Here is a 21,329-nt window from a genome sequence, read left to right as displayed (position 1 = left end):
TAAGTTGTAGTTTAGTAATGATGACTTCTATTTTGCTATCTTGGTTTGGATATGTTGGTTGAGTAGAGATGTTAAGTTGATTTTGTACAGTATTGCTACTCCCCACCCTTACGTTTTAAGCGGTCTTGTCTTACTATGTTATAACCTTGGGGTATAATCTCTGAGTCCTTTGTGCCTGGGTTTAGCCAGGTTTCAGACAGGCAGAGAATATCAAAGGAGTGGATATCTAAGAGGGCATGGATGAAGGGTATTTTCTTATTTATGCTTTGAATGTTAAGGTGTCCTATGAGGAAGTTATTATTGAGGTTTGGTGAACAGTTTTGAGGTGGAGGGGAGAAAGGGCCAGGGTTGGGGTGGATGTCACCATCTTGTAGTGTTGGATTAGCTGGTTTAGTGGAATATTTGCTATTTAGAAGTGTTAGAGGTTTTATTTTTTTGTCAGATTGTAGTAGGTAGGTAAGGTGATGTAATCTATGGAATTTAGATAGATGATAGCTTGGGGTGGACGTAACATTGGAGTATGATGTGAAAGTGAGTATAGTAGAAGTGTGTTTATGTGAGGAGTTCTGAAAGTTGTTAAGTGAGATTTCAATGAAAGTGAGATGGTAAGTTGAGAGAAGGGTGATTAAGAGTAAGAATGAGAGTGTAGACATAGTTGGTGTGAAGGGAGTCATTATTATGCAGTCTGAAAGGAGAGGAGGAAAGAGGACTTGTTCAGGGAGAGAGACTGAGTGTGTTGAACAAGAGGGGAAGAGCATGACTGTTTAAGAGTAAAGGAGGGTAAGTATTGGGTTCTGAAAGGAGTAAGGAATGATTTGAGAAGTGAGGAGGGATAGGGAGAGAAGTAAGAGAAAAGGAGATAGGTAATATGAGACTTAAGGTAATAGGGTAAAGAAAGAGAGGGGAGTGGAAAGTGTGTGTTAAGGTTTGGTAGCAATTAGGCGGGAAGGAGAGGGATAGGATGGGAGGCAATAGGGGTGTGGCTTTAGAGGTATAAGAGTAGGACCCCTGGGGGTGGGTGGGAATTGGGGTAGGGAGGAGCGGAGTGAGCCAGGGCTTAACGGAGCGGTCACAGCCACTAAGGAGAGATGAGGAAGGAGACAATCAGCTAAAATAGGTAAGGAAAGTGAGATAAAAATGAAAACAAGTAGAAGGGGTAGGAAAGAGGCCAGAGAGCACCAGAGATAAAAAAATGAGTGGTAAGAGGAGGTTAGCGAAGAGACATACAGTGGGAGCAGAATAGAAGAGGGTAAAATGTAGCAGAAAGGGAGGTTACTGAGGTACAAAAGTAAAGCTAAGAGAGAGTTTGGTGGATAGTATGGTAAAGGTAGAGGTTAACAGAAGGAATGGAAAGGTTGAGGTGGAGGTTAGAGGGAGGAATAGAAAAATATCCAGATCCTAGCTATATCGCCTGACAAGGGCTGGTTAGAGCTAAAGAGTAGGAGGAAGGGAGCCAATGTGGGAGTGGAACACCTGCAGTTTAGAGTAGGTAAGCAGGAGGGAGAGGGGGGCAAGGTAAGTAGGACAGTAGAGATGTAGAGGGAGTTAAAAATAATTCTAGGAGAGAACAGATTATGCTAGGAGAGGGAGGGCTAAAAAAGGGAGGTACTGGCTGCTGGAGACTAAGGCACAGGCAATTTAAAACAACTCTGAAGGAATACCTGGTTGGAGCCCAGTTAAAAGAGCAATACAGAGCCCAAACCTACTTTGTATTCAGAGGATCAGAGTCAGGTTCTTTGAGGTATGAGGCAAGCAAAGTCACATTTAGTGAGGGCAGACCAAGGTCGATGGTCACCAGTTGGGAGTAAGGCAGGACAGTAGTCTGAAGAGCAAGTAACTGTATGGGAGAAGGTAGGCAGGAGGAGAGAAAGAAATAAGAACAAGGTTAGCACATGTATGTGTATAAAATAAATCACATTATTCAACAGTGAATGTATAGTAATAATAACATCTATGCTAGCTACAACAATTTTCACATGAAAAAACTTGGTCACATCTAGATATTCAACAAGCTAAAGTGCAGCAAATTCAGGAGTCAGCAGTGTGTACAAATCGTTTTCATGAGGCAGAAGAAATAAAATAGGAGAGACTACACAGTAACAACTAAGCTAGCTACACAATATTTACATTGAAAAACTTGGTCGCATCTTAGCAAAACTAATAAATACAAAAAAGCAGCACCAAAGAGAAAGATATTTGAAGAGGGATACAGGCAAAGGCATCCAAATATGAAAAAGTTTACAATACAATAAAAAAGAAAAAGGGGGAAAAGTAGGAGAGAGGATTAGCAATAGAAAAGTTGAAGAAATAGTAACTGATGTTATGAATTACAGACAGAAACTGATGTTATGCATTACCTGCAAAGTGAAGGATTTAGTATAGCAAATCTAACTGATAATATCACAGGCATGGCAATCTAACTGATAATATCACAGCATGGCAGAATAATGAATCCCGAAATTAAGGGGAAACCAGTGGAGTGGGAAGCATCTGATCAGTTGCCATATGAAGACACTATGGAGCCTTCAATAGGAAACCAGTGCAAAAGTTCAGTTGGAGCTGCACAGCAAGGATAGGAACAGGAAACTGTGGCAACGCTGATACAGTCAATGTTGTGGAGTGATAGGCGAGTGCGTTGCCATATGAGAGAGCAACGGATGACATAGGATGAAGCCGAAGAGAATATGTAATAGTAAGATGTTCTGGATATTTCCGTAGAATTCCAGCAGGAAATGGAAAACAATGAATGTGCCCTCAGTTTAGAAGAACATGATCTAAGAGAAGAGTTGCATGATTTAATAGAAATGGCTAGATATATTAAGATCAATGAAAGAAACGGACTACAGAAAGTCAAGACCCAAAATACTAGAAGTTTAATAAAACTAACGAACACAGTAGTCAAGACTGTTCATAGAAATTTATACAATTTAACAGAATTAAATAGCATACATTACTGTGCAGCTAAGTTAACAAAGTCTTGCCACAAAAACACAAGGCAGGGAAGGAAAGGAATGCCATTGTGGGAGCACTGACAAGAAGTATCGCTGTTAGAGTACAGAAGAGGGAACAGATCAATAAAAAGACAGACGTGATAAAAACAATGTGTAGTGCCTGAACAGACCAGGATCAATTGTATACTACTGCAAACAATAAACTAAAGATATCAACAGAGGCAGAAAAATATAGAATATATGCAGATAAATATACAGGAAAAGCACAAAATAAACAATTTATTGATGACCCAGAAGAGTTTACAGAACAGGGAAATAAGGCAAAAGTAACAGAACCACCACCAAAAAAGGAGAGAGACACATTTTGGATAAATATTTATGAAGACCCTGTGGAACAAAGATGATGAATGGATAGTAGTAGTAAAAGAAAAAAAAAACGTTCAAATGTACAGGATATGAAATAGGGTAACGGCCAGAGAAATTGAAACAAAATTAAGAAAAGCTCCTAATTGGAAAATCCCAGGCCCAGATGCAGTACTTAACATCTGGTTAAAAGTATTAAAATCTTTACAAAATTTAGACATGAGCAAGAATTATTTATATGAGCACCCTGAAAAGATGCCAACCTGGTTAACAGGAAAAATGATATTCCTCAAGAGTGAACTTGCACAATATCCTAAATACCACATACCAATAACTTGCCTTCTGATGATGTATAAACTATACACTGGAACTGATGCCAATACAGTTTATAAACATTTAGAAAAAAAAATCAATCATGGCAATAAAACAAAAGAAAGTCATATGGAACAAAAGTTCATCTGTTGTTAAAGTCATAATGGCGAATTGTAAAAAGGGGAAGAATCTACTGTATTTCATGGATACACTAAAAAAAATTTGACAGCATCCCACTTTCATGGATAAAATGAGTTACAAATGTATAAGACGCACCATACATTGATCGATTACATTATAGTGACCATGAAGCAATGGCAAACCACTTTGCAACTAAGCCATGATAAAGTTCAAATTATTATCCCAGGGTTAAAAATTCAAAGGGGGATAATTCTGGGTTGACTGTCACTGCTGCTCTTTTTGTCTTGCCCTTAACCCATTAAGCTGACTACTTAACAGATTAGGTCATGGCTACAATTTGGCTGCGAGAAAACAGTGTAAAACTTATCTTTTTGTGGATGATTTAAAACTGTCTAGTTCATCACTTGCATTTGTGCTTTTAATTCCTCATGTGGTCAAAACCTTCTCAGACAATAAAATTATCATTTGGTCTTGATAACTGTGCAAAAGCAACCTTTAAAGAAAGACAGCTGCAGCACTAAAAATATCAGCCTGGGTCAGGAATGTGATATAAATGAACTTGAGCAACAGGGAATGTATAATTTGGGAGTTGATGAAGGAACAATAAAACATGAACAAATGTGGATAAAACTTAGGAATATTTTAGAACTGTAAAATTAATACTGAGAACAGCCCTGACATCTAAGAACAATGCCCAACTATAAACCAATTTGCTCTTCCTGTTCTTACACTTTTGGGGTGACTGACTGTCCCCAAAGATACTGGATCAGTTGAACAGGGAAACAAGAAAATACTTCATGCTTATCAAATGATTTATAAAAAAAATCATTCTATACCAAGATTATAGATTCTCCGTTTCAAAGGTGGTATGGACTTCCCTGAAATTGATTTTATGTATAGATCTGCAATCGTAGGACTACATACACATCTGCTGACCTCACAAGATCCAAACACAGTGAAAGTTTTAATACACGAGGAGAAAAAGTCTAAGATGACTTCCCTTGCTTTGTTTAGCAGAAGCATATCAGTGTCAAGTGGGAATGGAAATCAAACCAGAAGTAGATAAAATCAGGCAACATCTGAATGTGCTTAAAAAAAAAAAAAAGAATACAAGATAAAGGATCAGATGAGAAGCCAGGAAACATGGAAAATGCATAAATATAGTTGCAAGTACAGCAAAACTCTTGGAACAACCTCATGTCGATCAGGATCTGATGCAAGAACGGTTAAGGAAAGGTGCATTTAAACCAAAAGATGAAAGGTTAATATTGGCAGCCCAGGATAGTGGACTAAGTACACATTGGTTTACAAAGTCCACTGAACATGTCAGAGAAACATACAAATGAAGTTTTTGTAAAACAAAATTGGAAAGAGTTGCACATCTTGTTGCTGGGTGTGATACACTGTATTCAAAAAGCTGAACAAACGACATCAAGGAACTAATTGAAACTAGTTTAATAACGTTAGATAGTAAAACCACAGAGCTTTCGGGTAAAAACCCTTCTTCAGTGTAGTGCAATAAAACAAGTTAATGAAGCACATTTTATCCAAAACTAAAGACACAGTCAACCAAACATTTAGCAATTAAACATGGGAAGTTTCTTAAAGTTAAATCCATCAATTAGCAGTTATTCAACACTAAAAATACAAACTACACCTTAAAATGTTTCAATATTTTATATACAAACACAATGAAATACTGTAAATATATTTGTGACTCACTATATTTTCATTTGATTCTCTTTGAGAATTGGTTTAATGCTGACAGCAACATTAAGACCAAGCACTTTCTCTGCATTAAGCCTCATGATCCACTTACATTCAGCTACTTCTAATTGTTTACATTGCCCCCCTCTAATATTAGGTAAAATTACTTGAAGAACTCAAAAATTAAACTTTGTTGCAATCCTCTCGCGATACAGTGCTTACACAGAAGGCATTGGTTAAAATATTTCTTTTTATATCTGACATATTTTCAATAATTCTATCTACATCCTTAAAAGTAATTGGACTATTTAAGCTGGCATCCTGTTGATTACATCTGCACCAGTTCCTTTTCTGTTTTCCTTGGTGATATACTAATGGCAGAAAGCTTACATACTGAAAGGCATAATAATGTGACAAGACTGTTACATTCAAGATTGTGCAAACATTACAATACTGAAGTAGCGGAGAAACACTGAAAACACAAGCCACAAAGCATTATAGAAAATAAGGTTTATATCACATGGGATCACTCATTACCAACAGTTCAAAAAATAGAGGCGAGAAGACAAAAGCAGCATTGATCACTGAACAGTTCAAAAAATAGAGGCGAGAAGACAAAAGCAGAACTGATCACTGAAATTGCTACACTCATTGAGTACAACGTTTTATGTACATAGAGACGCAAAGTCATAAAACACCAGGACTTGTAGACAGAAACAAGGGTAATGTGGAAGGAGGACACCCAGACTGTTCTAATAGTAGTAGAAGCAATGGGTTCCGAAGAATTTACAGTGTTTAGATATGCAATCAATACATGTAACTCCGTTTGAATTGCAGGAAGAGTCAATTCTGGGCACATTGTAGATTCTGTGAAATGCACTTCTGGCTAACATCAAAGATTGTAACAACACTAATTTCATGATCATACTTTGACTTGGGAATGGGGACCATTCCCTTCATGGTATAAGCAACCCAAAAATCTCGGAGAAATTAAAAAAAAATCAAATGACAATTTAGAAAATCTGCTTAAGTTAACTAGAGGGCAATAATACAGTGTTAAGAAATATCTGAGAGATTTAAAAACAATACATCACCTGCAAGAGAGGAGTACAGAAAGTCTTGTGGAAAGAGGAGTACAGGGGTATTGATGCAGAGTGACGATAAAGAACAGGTAAGTGAGAACAAGGCAGGAAGTAGGGATTGCCTATGCAGGGTTCAAGCAAGAATAAAGCCGTGAGATGGTTAACAGTTTTCGAATTCTGAATTGTTAAGCTTGGCTACTGTCTAATGGTGCTAGCAATAGAATTCTACATCTTAGAGGCATAGCCAAATTTTAGGGACTGGTCAGCACAACTGTGTGCCTAGTTGTTTGTTAATAGCAGTTAGTCCACTGAGTGAAAATTTTGTTTGGTAAATCAGGATTAATAAAGTTAAGGCAGGGCAGTTCTGAAGTTTATAAATTGTCAGTACAGGTATCGGCTATGTTATGGAAAGGTAGTGCAGGAGTTCTTGCCACTTGAAATGTTTTAAAGACAAACACCAGTGTGATTTAGCAGTACGATTTGCACAAATCTTGCAATCTTTTTACAGCGTTGCACGGTTTTACTTGGGAGAAATGACTGAAGGGTGGCGAAAACGGCACAGGCACAGTAGTAAGGGAATTAGTAGCACTTGCTACTTTTGAACAGATAGTTTCAGTTCTTTCTTGAAAGAAAATAGCTGGTCAGTGTTCATGATATTCTTTGAGAGATTGTTCCAAACAGCTGCAACCATCTTTGAGAACGTTTTTTCACACATACCAAGTGTGTATGGGACCCTATATAACTGAACACCATCATTACTTTTAAGCATACAGTATTTGTTTGAAAACTGCAGTCAAATGAGGAGTTGTGGACACAGCAGCCATGTTTGTAGATGAGACTACTGAGTAACAAAGTAGCTCTACCTGTGACAGGCAGCCAGCGGTTTGAGCTAAGTAATGCAGAGATGCTCATAAACGCTAGTTAGGAGTAAAAATTAAGTATTTTATCCTCAGTTGACTAAATGAGTGAAGTTCTGTTTTCAAGAAATTTCTCAAAACATAGTACCACTGCCACGGAGAAACCCATCATGGACTGTTTATGCAATATGGTTAACAGTTTTAAAAGGTTTAAGATCTAAAAATATGGCTCCAGTAACTTTACCTTGCTCAACGTTTGTAAAGATATAGTCTGTCAGTGAATACGTAGGTGTCAAGATTGTTAAAGCTGGGCTGGAAAATATGTTGCCTATACTATTTTTTCAATATTTTAGCTATCAGAAGATGACAACAGAGAGAAAGTCATTTGCAGAGGTCAGTAAAGAAATTTAGCCTGGGAAATAATCATGGTGTGTTTAAAGCTATAAGGGTGAAATTTTGTTCTGACCAACTGAAAATGTGTAAGAGGCGCTTACTAAGAGTATAACCAGTTAATTTTAGAATTCGGTGTGAAGTGTGAAACTGTGGTTGTATCCTGTTGTCCAAATTTTCAGGGAGTTTTTGTACAATTTTGGTAAAAGAAAAACAGAATTGGGGGAAGTCAAGAATCTTGTGGAATGGCTACTACTGCTGAAAGAACGATTTAGAAAAGTGTGATTGGTAGGTGGTGGGGGGACTGCTGATATTTGACTAAGTTGTTAAAATCATATCCTGGATAATAGAATTACCCTCTTTTTGAAAAACTAAGTTTTTTACTGCTTTCCAAATTTGTTTTGGTGTTCAAGATAAATGGTTTGTAATTGCCTGGCATATTTAGTTTTGGTACAATTGATTTTTACCTCAGCCTGTTTTTTAATATTGGTACATGCTAAATTTAAGGATACAGGATGTTCTTCTGTCCATTCTGCTCAGCCTTCATCACTATTTCTTAGTTGTTTTATATTCAAAGTAAACCAAGAGAAGACCCTGCCTACAACTCTTTTTCCACAGGAAATAGTTTATATTAAACGGGAGAGAGGTTGTATGCAGAAAGTGAAGATGGCTGTTTTAAGGGTTGCTGCAGTGACAGAAGAAATTCCAATCCAGCTGCAATTCTGCAGAGAGCACATGCAGCTAAATCAGGGATTACCTCTGGTTGTTACAATAATAGGGTGGATTTACATCATTTAAAATGACAAAAGTACGGGACATTGGTCACTTAGGGAACTTGAGAGCATCTGCAACTGTTTCAATTTATACGGTGCATCAGCTGTTGCCACATCAAGTAAAGACAAGTTCTCTAACAACCTATATCTAATAGAGATTTACCTATACAGTATACTGCTATGGGAACCAGAAAATCTCCAAATGCCTAGTGCTTGAGAAAGCAAAATGTGTTCAACATACCAAAATTAGCAATTACACATCTAATCCAAGACCATACGCTATTACATTTCCAAGTCTTTGTAATGCTAAGCGAATGTGGAAAATAGTACTTTGAAATCACACATTTTAAAATATGTACTTAGCTTTAAATATGAACCTCATTCATTGAGTGATCACACTGCTTCAGAAATTAAGTCTTGCTATGTGTTTTGCTCACCTTTGTAATAAAACTGAACATTATCTGGGAGTGGTTCGTATGGAGGAGCAAAATATGGTCCTTTATGCTCCAGAAATTTCCACTTAACTCCATCTTCATAATGAGACTCTTCCCACCTAGAACAAGAGTTGTACACAAGAATCATTTATAAACTCTGACTACATGACCAATTCTTATACAGAAGGAAAAATGTACAAACAAGCAAAACAAATGAACCCACCGGAGTGGAAGCGTTGTGGGAGACTGGCAGAAAATTATCACTGTAGTCCTAGTGGGCTAACCTGCAGGCAATTTACCCATATTCTATAAAAAATGACTAAAACTTGGTGGCCTGTAAATATACCTTAAGTCAAGTGTGCAACTATCATTACAAGGGTTTTTAACAATTTACAAAGCACATTTCATATTTCTTCCAGTCACGTGCTAATGTGATACATTTTTAATACTGCTAAGCATGGCCTTTATAGCAGTTTGTCAAAGAACAAACATCAGTAAAAACTGTAAAAAGAGTTTTCAAGGGTGTACAAACTTCCTCGCTTCACTTCTCAAAGATTTAGTGTGCAGTCAGTACAGCCAGAGCACTTTTTTCTTAAACCATAAAATATAACTTGCCAAAATTCACTTCCAACACCCAGTACTGCTCGTAGCCTTAGTGTATGAGGTACTTGTAGCATAAGTACATCTGTCATGCACTCACACAAACTTGATGAACATTTATATGACTTCAGCCGGTCGCTGTTCACCAAGTCTCATTCCACTGTTAAAATTTCAGCTACTGCTGACCTGAAAAGAAAATGCATGTCCTTGTGTGTTATTCATACAGTCACTAATACAATGCAAATGCCAATCAACTACACTCACCAACAGCTTAGATGGATGCTGATTAATGACGCATGGATTCTGTCCCTTTACTGTAAGGGAACAAATGTAATGATCCTGTGCCATAAGGATTCAAAGACTTTGATGTTACCATTTTCTGAGAGCAACATGCAGAACTAAGGTTTCATTAAGGGCCAGTGTGTGCTGCATTCACTACTTCAAAGGGGAAGTGTGCTCTCTGCCTAACAATTTCTGAAATTTAGCTAACTTTACATAAAATGAAAACCCAACCACAACTACTAGGTGATTAGATCCAACAGCATTAGTGTATGGCAAATATTTTGTGTACAACAGTTGTTTCATCATTTCATTAGCCACTAAACGTTAGTAACTGCTGTAATGAATATTTTGAAAGAAAAGCACCTGCATAACCACAGCTGCATTTAGGGCAGATGTACAAGAAACTTTTGCCATAAAGGTTCGTATGAAGCACATATCCAATCAATGGACCTTTGAGTGTGGCTTATGAAACATTCCTACAGTGTAGGATTTCACAGTCCACAAGATGTCAAGTCACAGACAGTTGAACCTTTCCAAGATTTCCAATGGACACCCTTCTACAGACATTACACTCTATTGATTTTGACGAACAGCCACCAAGACCAGCCTATGAATTCACTCACCATCAACTACAGCTCAAACACATCCAACCCCGAAGAGAGACAACAGCAAGGACTTTGCCATTATGCAAATCAGTTTACCACAGTTTTGACAAAATCATCCCAAGTCTGAGGTAACCCCCCCCCCCAAAAAAAAAATTAATTGGGGCATACAATTCACAGAAATACCACAAAATATGAACTTACAGACTTGGTATCAGATGACTTCACAAACGTGTTACCAAAGTTCGAGGTCACAAATATTTATTTAACTTATTTATTGGCATTTGTTTACTGGGGCAGTCACTGGGCCAAGTGGAGGCCCAGGGCGAAAAAAAGCTCCACTAGGAACATAATGAGAATATAAACAGTACAAGGACAGATTAATTTCAATGTATCACATTTACATAATAAACAGCACACAGAATAAATCTGGAAGAGCTGCACAACAAGAAATTACAATATAAATAGTACAAGGAAGAATTAATTTCAGTGTAGCAGGTTTAGACAGAAAGAACACAGGATAAATTTGGAAGAGCTCAACAAAATTACAATATAAACAGTACAAGGAAACATTTCGATCTAGTAGGTTTGGTGCAATGCACTTTAGGTATAGTTGACAAGTTGAAAATGTGCAATGCATAAAATGCTTGTTAAACATGAACCCCCCCCCCCCACCCCCACCCATAAATGGCACACAAACTGAACCATGACCTCCAGAAATTGTAACTATTTTTAGATGGCCATGCTGGAGCAGCACAGACAATCGCAGAAGAGCTGCAAAGAAACACCAAATTACAGCCAAAGCCTTGGTTAGTGCACCTCAACAGCTCATGTCAACAGCCTTAAACAATTCTGATAGAAAAAAATGTGTTTAATTTATGCAGCTGGGAAAAGCCCTTCTTTAACATTTTTGCCATCTTACTATTTTTTTTTCTGTCTTAAAAGAAAAATAAAAAGATCTGGTGATCTTTGGGATCTTTTAGAACTGCACAGGTTCACTCAAAATAAAACTGGCGACAACTCATAATGCCAGGAATTTAAATACCAAAAATTATAATGTTATTGAACACTGAAGATGAGGAAGATAAAAGTATCACAAATGTAAATTAAACATTGTTAATTCCTAAAAGCCACATTTATTAATGTCTGGTTTATTTTTAACTTCCACTGACCACATTTACTCACACTAGGCCAATGGCCTCTTTCAGGAGGAGACAAACTAGTGCATGAATGATCAGGACAGATTTAAACTGGGTACACTAAACTTTCTCTACTGTTCTCAGAATCCTACGTGGCTCTGGAGGGCTGAAACCAACAGTCTGACAGAGACGAATGCAGAATAGTCATATAAAGGAGACTGTGCTGTTATGGAAGCAGACAAAGAAATGATAAGCTACTGCAATTACTGTGGTGGTTAAAAATGAAAAGATCTAGACAATATGCTGATAAGCTAAATGAAAGAGAGCAGGTACACAAGGCTGCTTTATTGTGGGGTGAAACAACCGAGGTATCCTTCAGTAGTCCATACATTTAAGCTGAAGACAGACTGGTGGCACTGAAGGAAATATGGGCTTGAACAAAAAGGTGCTGGCTGAATGCAGAGACAAGCAGTGTCATACGCGATCAATTGAGCTGCTGATACTATGGACATACACTTGTGAGTACAAATAAAATGGTTTAAAATGAAATTTGGCACAAACTGCGTTATTCATGGGGTTTAAAACTAGAAGATATAAAGACATTAAAAGCTTCATTTCTCAAATGAAGTAAAGTTGTGTATTGGCCTATGTGACAAGAAGAATTTTTAGTTTTTTTTTTTTTTTTACAACACAGCTTGAGTACAGATATCAGAATTTAAACATGCACTTACAGAGAAGATATATATGCAGTTTATAACTACTTAAGTAAATAAAGTTAACTGAAAGCTTACTTTTGACAGCACTGAAAAATAATGTGAAAAGAAAACTACATGACACAAAGTTACTGACAGCTGCATGGGAAGTTTTGGTGTCACTGAATCTTACAGATAAATTATAGCATTTATCAAGTATGATAATGGATGGAAAAATGAACTCCATGGTACTGAGGCCAATGAAATGCATTTTCTGTGTGGTAGCATGTCCGATTTGAATTATTTGATTTAATGGAGGGAATTAGAACGTTCTGTAAATTAATGTGCTTAAAGTGAGAGAAGAAAATAGCACTTATGATTTGACTGTCCAATACAGGAAGATGTCCGGAAGAGATAGGCTGATAATGAAAAAGATACTGAAAACGGAAAAAAGGTAAGTAGGACAAAAGGGGAGTAAAGCGAAGTAGATGGTAGGGTAGAAAAAGATGGGAAAGTGATAACGGAAAGATGTACAGTAAGGACAGTTAATGAGAGGAAGTTAAATACAGTTGAAAAACAGACAATGTTTTAGAAACTCAAGGGGAGAAAGGAGAGCTAGAAACTGGACCACAGAAAGAAGTAAAATCTGTAAGTTATCGGGTGATACATAGGAAAAGAAAAATGAAAAACTGATGAGGAAAAACACAAATGTCAGCATAATATCACTAACACTATAAGGGGATTAGTAAAACAGTAAACTCTCAGTTCACTGGCACCTATGGGGACTGGTAGATGCCGGACAACTGTAGATTCTGGTTGGCTTGAGAGTTACTATTAAAAACAGGCCTGATTAATACTGTACCCTATTACTAGTTGTTTGGTTTGACTTGTTCTCAGACTGGGGAGAGAGGGAATGTATTCCAATATTTCTTTTTAAAACACAAACTCTAAAAACGTAAGGTTTGTTTCTGTGGGGGAAAACAAAGTGCAACACGTGAAAAATGTGCTGTACTACTTTTATTTTATTTTTTTTTTTGCTGGTTGCTTGAGTTCCAGTTAACTGAAAGTTTACTGTACATGAATGGTGTAAGAAAATATAGGCAGATATTTACGTCTTTTGGAGATTAGATTTTCTTTAAAGGTGGAAAAGGTTTTGCAATTTATGGGGAAAATGAGCAGTATATACATTTGGGCAAGATATGTTGTCTGCAACTGCATTATTTTTAAAATTAACAGATGCAAATGCTATAGATGGGATAGGAATAGCATGAAGGTGAGTAACATGAAAGTTGAAAATATTTAAATAATTTCATATTTATTTATTGCTAAATGACGAAAGGATATGTAAGAATGGTCATCTGACTCTTGTCAGACAGGATCTAAGGAGCAATGAAAACCCAGATTATATACTGTATTAACACAAAGAATATAAACTCAACAAGATAGGCATGCAGGGACGAAATATGCAAATGCAACCATGCAAATTTAGACAGAGTAAAGGTTAATTATGACATATGAAAATACAAAGTTAGTAGATGGGGAAAAATTAAGTATGCTGCTAAATACCGGTACTGTTGTAGTGGGGGTGGGGAGGGGGGTCTGTAATTTAAAGAAGACCCAAGATTACTCAGATTATGAACATTGAGGGAAGTTAAGATAATATGGTAATTTAAAGATAAATAAGAGAAATGGAAATTAATTTATATATGCAGGGAGTTTAAAGACCAATCAGATTATATTTAGATGTCACAAGATGTGAAAGAAATACAAGGTACGGTGGCAAATTACACAGTTGGTAAGGTAGCATGGACTATAAAACACACGGACACATTCAGAGATCATACAAGGAAAAGATATTAAAAGGCTAAAGGGAGAAAGAGAGAGAGAAAAAACTTATGAAAGGTGCACGAGTCAATCAGGCCTTTTTTATAGATGGACCAGAAGCTGAGAGAGATGTGATGATTTATTTGATAAGTACTTGAAAGTACAGGGACAGAATGCGAGAAAAAAGGAAATTATTTTTGCTTACGTATCAAGCCCCTAGGGGGAAAAAAATAAATAAAACATATAAAATGCTGAACCAAATTCTGCTAGTTTATTAGTGCTTCTGTCACAGTTAACATGAGATTTCCTCAATAAAACCTAAGATAAGGAACTATCTTCCTTGTCTGTAGAAAGTGAAATATGAGGACGACAGTATTAAAGATATGAGAGCAGTGGATATATGCAAAAGGCACCAGTGAATGTTGTAGCAAAAGCAGAGAAAATGTAGGAATCAAATAGTATGACAAATGATGGATCGTCAAATGTATACACAAGATACAGGCAGAAGACTATGAGTAGTAGGAGTATTAAAGGAAGTAAACGAAAAATCAGCACCAGGATCAGATGACTTAGAGTAATGTTTTATAAAGAAATGATGAATGAAGAAAAGTGTGCTTTTGTGAAGATAAACAACTAGGTGAATAAAGGTATAAAAGAGAGGAAGGGATATGTGATGGGGTGATAAAATTTTGAAAAAAAAAGATTATGAAAGGAAATCCAGATTACAAGATAAAATAATATTCAAAAAAGGTTTCAGGAGGCTATGAGAGAAGCTTTGTATGAATGTATATATGGTGTGCTAGACAAACAAGCAAAGGAGATGTCAGGCATGACAAAAGAAGTGACTCAGTCGAACTAGAAGAAAAAAGAACCTTTTAATAATGTTACTCATATTCAAGTGTGGGTAACATTAAACAGATATACTTACAGGGGTGAACAATCAATGTTTAAAAGTCTATATATGTATGAACTTGGGTTAGAAAAATGTTGAACAGATGGTAAGAAAGAGACGGCTAAAAGGGAAAAAGGGTAGGGATCAAATGGGGATGGACGTATACTTGTGTTGTAATGAATGCTGTTACAGGGAGCTGTTTAGGCAAAATGAATGACGTAAAATGAGAAATAAGGGAAAGAATAAACATACGCAGATAACTTACTGATGATAATCAAGAATAAGGGATGGATGAGAGAGGTGGTAAAAGAGAAAAAGCAATCTCCCAAAGTAGGGCTGAAGTTAGATAAGAAGGGTAAATGTTTTGGGGATGTGGTTAACATGGAAAGGGTTTACTGCACAACAAATGAGAAGTTTGACAAAGTAGGTATGGCATACAAGTCTGATTTGATGGAAAGTTTTCACAAGAAATAAAGGGTTGTATTGTATGTTATAGATGTGTATAATACATATGCGGTTATATGTACATGTTCCATACACCTCCGCATGTGTTTGGGGGGGGGGGGGGGGTTGTACATTTCTGGCAAAATGAGAAAAAAATATTAGAAACAGTGTTAAATATGACAAAAAGTGGAATAGTGCACAACACCACAGACTAATAAATCCTGCGGGTTTCTTGGAGTCAATATTTGTTTTGGGTGATGAAAACAGTTAAGACAGGAAAGGGGAAAATAAGTAAATTGTCATACAAAATAAGAGGGTGTTCAGTTGGAAGGCATTACTAAAATGAATACATAAGAGAATGAGAGTGATGAGAAAAGTACCACGAAAATAAGGGAAAGTGTCACAAACACACATGAGAGTATTTTTATTTGCATAAGCAACCGAGAGATCAGATTAAAGAGACAAATAATGAAAAACAGAAAAGATCTGACTTTATAAAAGGAGTGATGTTTTAATAAGACTATTAGATAAACTGCCTGTAAAACCAAAGAACCATAAAGTACAAGACAGTATTCAGTGCACGTAAAGTAAAAAAAGATGAACCATAATTTTTTCCTTACATGTGAAAAGGTTGAGTTTTTTAGGGAATTACTTAGAAGTCCAGATATAAATGTTTTAAAGAAGTTGATAGGAATATAGTACTGTATGGAACATAAGAATGTGGAAAAATGAATTACTATTAATTAGGTGTTTCTGTAGAAAAAGAAGCAAAGAATCAATGCACAAAGTATGAAAGATGAACATGTAATAGAGAATGTAAAAAGTTGTAGAAGGAGTAGGGTGGCTGAGATGGTGTATAAATATTTTTGCAAATGTGAAAGTACAGTGCAATGTGAACAAGTAACCAACAATGAAGCAACCCTAGTCTCTTCAGTAAGTATTGCTGGATCTTTTTATATTCACCAGCTACCTCCAATTTAGGCAGACAAAACTATGCTTTAACGTTTCAACCAAAGGACTGCATACACAAGACGTGCACATTGCAGTATCAGTAATGGGAAATGAATCAAAGCAGCTGGGTTGGGAATACAATCGACAACACCCTGATCTTATGGCATGAAAGGCGAATGTACTACTGTTCAGAAACTAACTACTGCACCTACAGATCACTTAAAACTGGCAGACATGTTTGTTTATTCGAAATATATTCAACTTAGCCTTACTATTTAGCCTCACTAGAAGTCCCTAGGCTAAAATATTTTGGGTCAACCTTTCCCAAGATAAATGTACCTTTTCAATCATAGGGATCTAAAGCCCAAACTTGTCTGCAAATGAGGTGAAAGACTAACGCAGATCTAGTGCTGACACCTGCTCGACATGAGCGGCATATCTCAGTGCACCCTGAATTAAATAGGGTATTTACACACTGAAGAAATCATGTGACACAAGGACATTATTTTGTAAATATCCATTGTAAACCAATTGATTTTGCTAAAAAGAAACTATTTTAGATATTTTGAGTTTTTATATATATATATATATATATATATATATATATATATATACACACACACACACACACACACACACACACACACCTCAACAGTGCCAGTCCCTTGCCACAAGTGACATTACAACCATGTTTGGACCTCTATCAGAACAGCAAGAATAAATGAGAACATAACTATGTGCACAAGGCACAAAATTATAAAAGGATAAATACAACTGGATCACAGCTGAACTCATTTTATGGGAATTAAGCCCAAAGATGGAACAAAAATATTAGTGACTGATGGGATACTTTATTACACAAAATACTCAAGTATGTTCACAAGGAGCAATCTCAACCAAAGAACAAAGCTGTACCATCATGATGACATAAGTCTATTATGAGTCTGCCTAGAAAGACACATACTGGGGCAGTACATCAAATTTACAACTGTCGTAAAGATGGAGCAGCCTATGGAAACACATTAGCAGTACACAACAAGGACAAAATAAGGTTTGATATAAGCATGTTAGGTGCCTCTCCAAATATAATGCACCACAGACAGAAAAAAAGAAAAAAAAACACAGAATTTATTTCCTAGACAGTCATTTCTGACATTCAGACCTACATGTCCTCTTCTAACTCAGTTGAAATGATGTACTACAAGACTGCTCAATAATGAACAGAATGGATCAAGAATCTCAATACAATGTTAGAGAACACTCAACTGCTGGTCATAATGGTTTAGACAGGAACCTATAATTAGTTAAGAATAGTCAATGATCCTTTGTTTAATCTATTTTTTAAACATTCTATAGTGTCTAGTTTTATTAAAAAAAATATGGACAAGAGCTACTACTCTTCCTGTTCTTAAGCAGGGACAGTACAACTTTCCAAACTAGCCTCATAAATATCTTAAGTAAATGCTATGAGTGAGTCATCTCAAAAAGTACGCCAGTTAGCTTGCTACTGGCTGCAGACCTGGAGCAGATATGGGCTGAGAGTGAAATAAGTTCATCTGGAACAGTGCTGTATCTGGTTAACAAACTGATTAAGGAAATCTACAAGCACAACATAGTGTTCTCTCCTGTCTATCTGATGAATCTGGGCATCTTCAGGCAATGTAGAAATTGCCTCATGTATACAGACCCCCCTCTCCTCCTACCACCCAACACTAGAACCTGAGAGAGATGCACTTATCTAGCCAAACTGGAAGTAAAGCTCTCTCCAACCAAGACTGAACTTGACAGTCATGAGGAGAAGGTAAACATTTGCACCACATCACACTCAACACATAGTCTCACTAAATCTACACCACCAAAATCTATACATAGTAACACAAAAACATTTGAGGAGGCTCTTAATAATAATGTGTCTAAGCAACAGAGACCTCCAAAGCAGAAACGCAAGCAATCTCCATCCCCCAACACAACCCAAATGACACATAGCCCACAGACTCAGTGTGCCACTCAAACACAGCCAATAAGGCAAAAACAACGTACCCAACACACTAGTCATAGGTGACTACAGTCAGGCAGACTGATGTCCCGCTCATCAGGCTAAAACAAGGCGAAGGTTACTGTCAGCTGTCTGTTGGGTGCCAGGATCCGCCACATACCCCACGCACTCAGGTCACTCCACAAGTACAAACATGACTGTCACTGTCCATGTTGGTGTGAATGACCCGAGACGTACCTCCCTGGACTACATGAAGAGAAACATGGAAGAGCGCTCTGATCTTGTAGCCCAGGCAGGTATGACCCTAGCCCTGAGTAGCATTCTGCCATCGCCCAGAATTATACCGCAGTACAAGGACAAAATTATTGACTTCAACAATTGTCTAAGCCCCTGGTGTCATTCTAAGGGTATCCAGTATCTGCCTGCTTGGGATGACATGGTCGACAGACCACAATGCTTTGCCACAGATGGCCTGCACCTGTCACCTCTGGGATTCCGAATACTGGTTAAGGCTCTTGCTGTCCCTAGAGTGCCTTTTTTAGGAAAAGTTCAAATAAGAAATTCACCACCATAACAGGAACAGGCAAGCAAAAACTAAGGGTAATGCTACTCAATGCTAGAAGTCTAAATCTCAAAATGCACTCACTCGAAGCACTCCTTAAAATGGAGAACATCGATATCTGTGCAGTGACTGAGACCTGGTTCAAGGCTTCAGAGAGCACCCCCTTCACTACCAGGCTATAACTCATTTCACACTTTTTGGCCATGTAACCTGGACCGAAACACCAAAGGCAGAGGTGTGTCCATATTCATTAAGGATATCCACACCTCCAGGCTAGTTGCTCAGCACAATGCATCCAAGGATATCCAAGTGCAACTAACTCTGGGCAAAACTGCAATCCAAATTTTAGCTTGCTACAGATACCGCACCATGCCCCAGGACTCCTTCCTCTTTTCTTGATGTACTGGAAAATAGTAGGGTTCAACCAAACACCCTAATAATGGGTGACTTCAACTACCCCACCATTAACTGGGAAAACTACTCGTGTACCAACTCCTTAGCTCAATGCTTTCTGGAATTCATAAACTCCAATGCCCTGGATCAACTAACCCACACACCCAACAGGGGCAACAATAACCTAGACCTAGTCATTACCAACATGAGTGACCGGAGTTCCACACCTGAAGTCAGCTCCTCGTTGGTCCGATCATAACTAATTACCCTTGATATCCACATCCCGCCCCTACCCCCCATTAAGGAAACCACAGTAAAAAATTTCTCCAAAGCCAACTTCATGCTTCTTAAGACATAAGTGGTGAACTTCATGACACCCAAGCAGATGGACAATACAGTTACAACTGCTGAATCCTATACAAATACACTCTATAAGCACTTACACGAATGCATGGATCGTGCTATCCCAAACAGAACCAAGACACTATCCTCCAAAAAAAGGAAGCCAATCTGGTGGTCCCCTGCCATAAACAACCTGTATAACAAAAGGAAGAAACTGTTGCAAAAGAGAGTAAAATCCCATGAGTGGACGAGCTCCCTGGTCAGCCTCAGTAAGAAGCTGAGATCACTTATAAGATCCTTCAAAGCTAGCTACGAAAACAAAATTGCACCTAATTCCAAGGGCAACCAGAAAGCATTCTATAGCTATGTCAAGAATCTCGATGGCAACACCCAGAACCGCTCTGAGTTACATCACAAAGGCACGAAAATTACAGAACCAACTAATATTACAAATATCCTGGCAGATAGGTTCAGTGCTAACTTTACCCTCCTCTCACCCCCTAAAGGGCCCATATATATAAAGGAAGAATGCAGAGTCCCTGTAATCACAATTACGCAGGTAAAAGCTGCACTCTCTAAAGCCAAAAACACAGCATCCATGGGACCGGACAACATCACAGGCTGCATTTTACACGAACTTCAGAACAAACTGGCTCCCGACCTAGGCACTATGTTCAATCATGGCCTCACATCAGGCTTTGTGCCCAATGAATGGCGCACAGCAACAGTTATCCCACTCCACAAAGGGGGAGCCACCACTGATCCCGGGAACCATCGACCTAATAGCCGGACGAGCCTGGTCTACAGGGCCACGGAACGCATCATCATGGAACTCATAAAAAAAAAAAAAAAAAAAAAAAGACACTGGTAACCTCCAAACTCTGCATTTGTGAAAGGCAGATCATGACTCCTGAACCTGATAGACATCTTTGAGGCACTCACCAAAGCTGAAGATAAGGGTAAGGTGGTTCACACAGCCTATCTTGACCGCACCAAGGCTTTCAACACCATCCCCCATTCTGGAATTATAGCTAAACTCATTAATCTAGGTATAAATCCCTACGTCACAAGATGGGCTGCCAACTGGCTCAATGACAGAACTCACACTGTAAAAGTTGCAGACTCCAAATCTGACCTCAAAGCAGTGACAAGTCGAGTACCACAGGGTTCCGTCCTGGGACCTCTCCTGTTTGGTATCTACTTCTCTGAAGTACAGGCTAACACAGAAGGCCTCGGGCTAAGTTCGCAGATGACTGCAAACTAGGAGCCATAGTCAAGTCCCCAAATGATGTGGACATCCTACAGAAGGGCCCCGCTGAGACAGATGCCTGGTGTCAGAGCCATGGCCTCAAGCTCAATGCCAAAAAGTGCACTGTCATCCCCTTTGGTAAAAACTCTGTACCCATGAACTACCCACATAGGCAGCAATCTACTTAACACCGAATGCGTGATTAGAGGCCTTGGGACCCAGGTGGACAGTAGTCTCTCCTTGGATAGTCACATCTTCGCCAAAGTAGTCATGAAGTCCTTCTACATGGCAAACCTCATCATAAAAGGGTCCTCATCCAGGAAGAGAGGTCATTTGTTCCCCTCTAAATGA

At 38.0% G+C, this 21,329-nt stretch overlaps 1 protein-coding gene across 1 annotated transcript in view; it reads right to left on the bottom strand.

Moving 5' to 3' along the window:
* LOC122797761 (DNA topoisomerase 1-like) overlaps positions 1-21,329 on the bottom strand; it is an 880,254-nt gene that overhangs the window by 216,168 nt on the left and 642,757 nt on the right. The window contains exon 9 of the mRNA XM_044066283.1: positions 9,014-9,129. Coding sequence (XP_043922218.1) covers positions 9,014-9,129 — 116 coding nt within the window. The remainder of the gene's footprint in view (positions 1-9,013; positions 9,130-21,329) is intronic.

Source organism: Protopterus annectens, chromosome 3.part1, assembly GCF_019279795.1.
Source record: "Protopterus annectens isolate FY-2018-M chromosome 3.part1, PAN1.0, whole genome shotgun sequence".
Classification (NCBI taxonomy): domain Eukaryota; kingdom Metazoa; phylum Chordata; order Ceratodontiformes; family Protopteridae; genus Protopterus; species Protopterus annectens.
The sequence above is the reverse complement of the archived record's forward strand: the minus strand, read 5'-3'. Positions and strand labels throughout refer to the sequence as shown.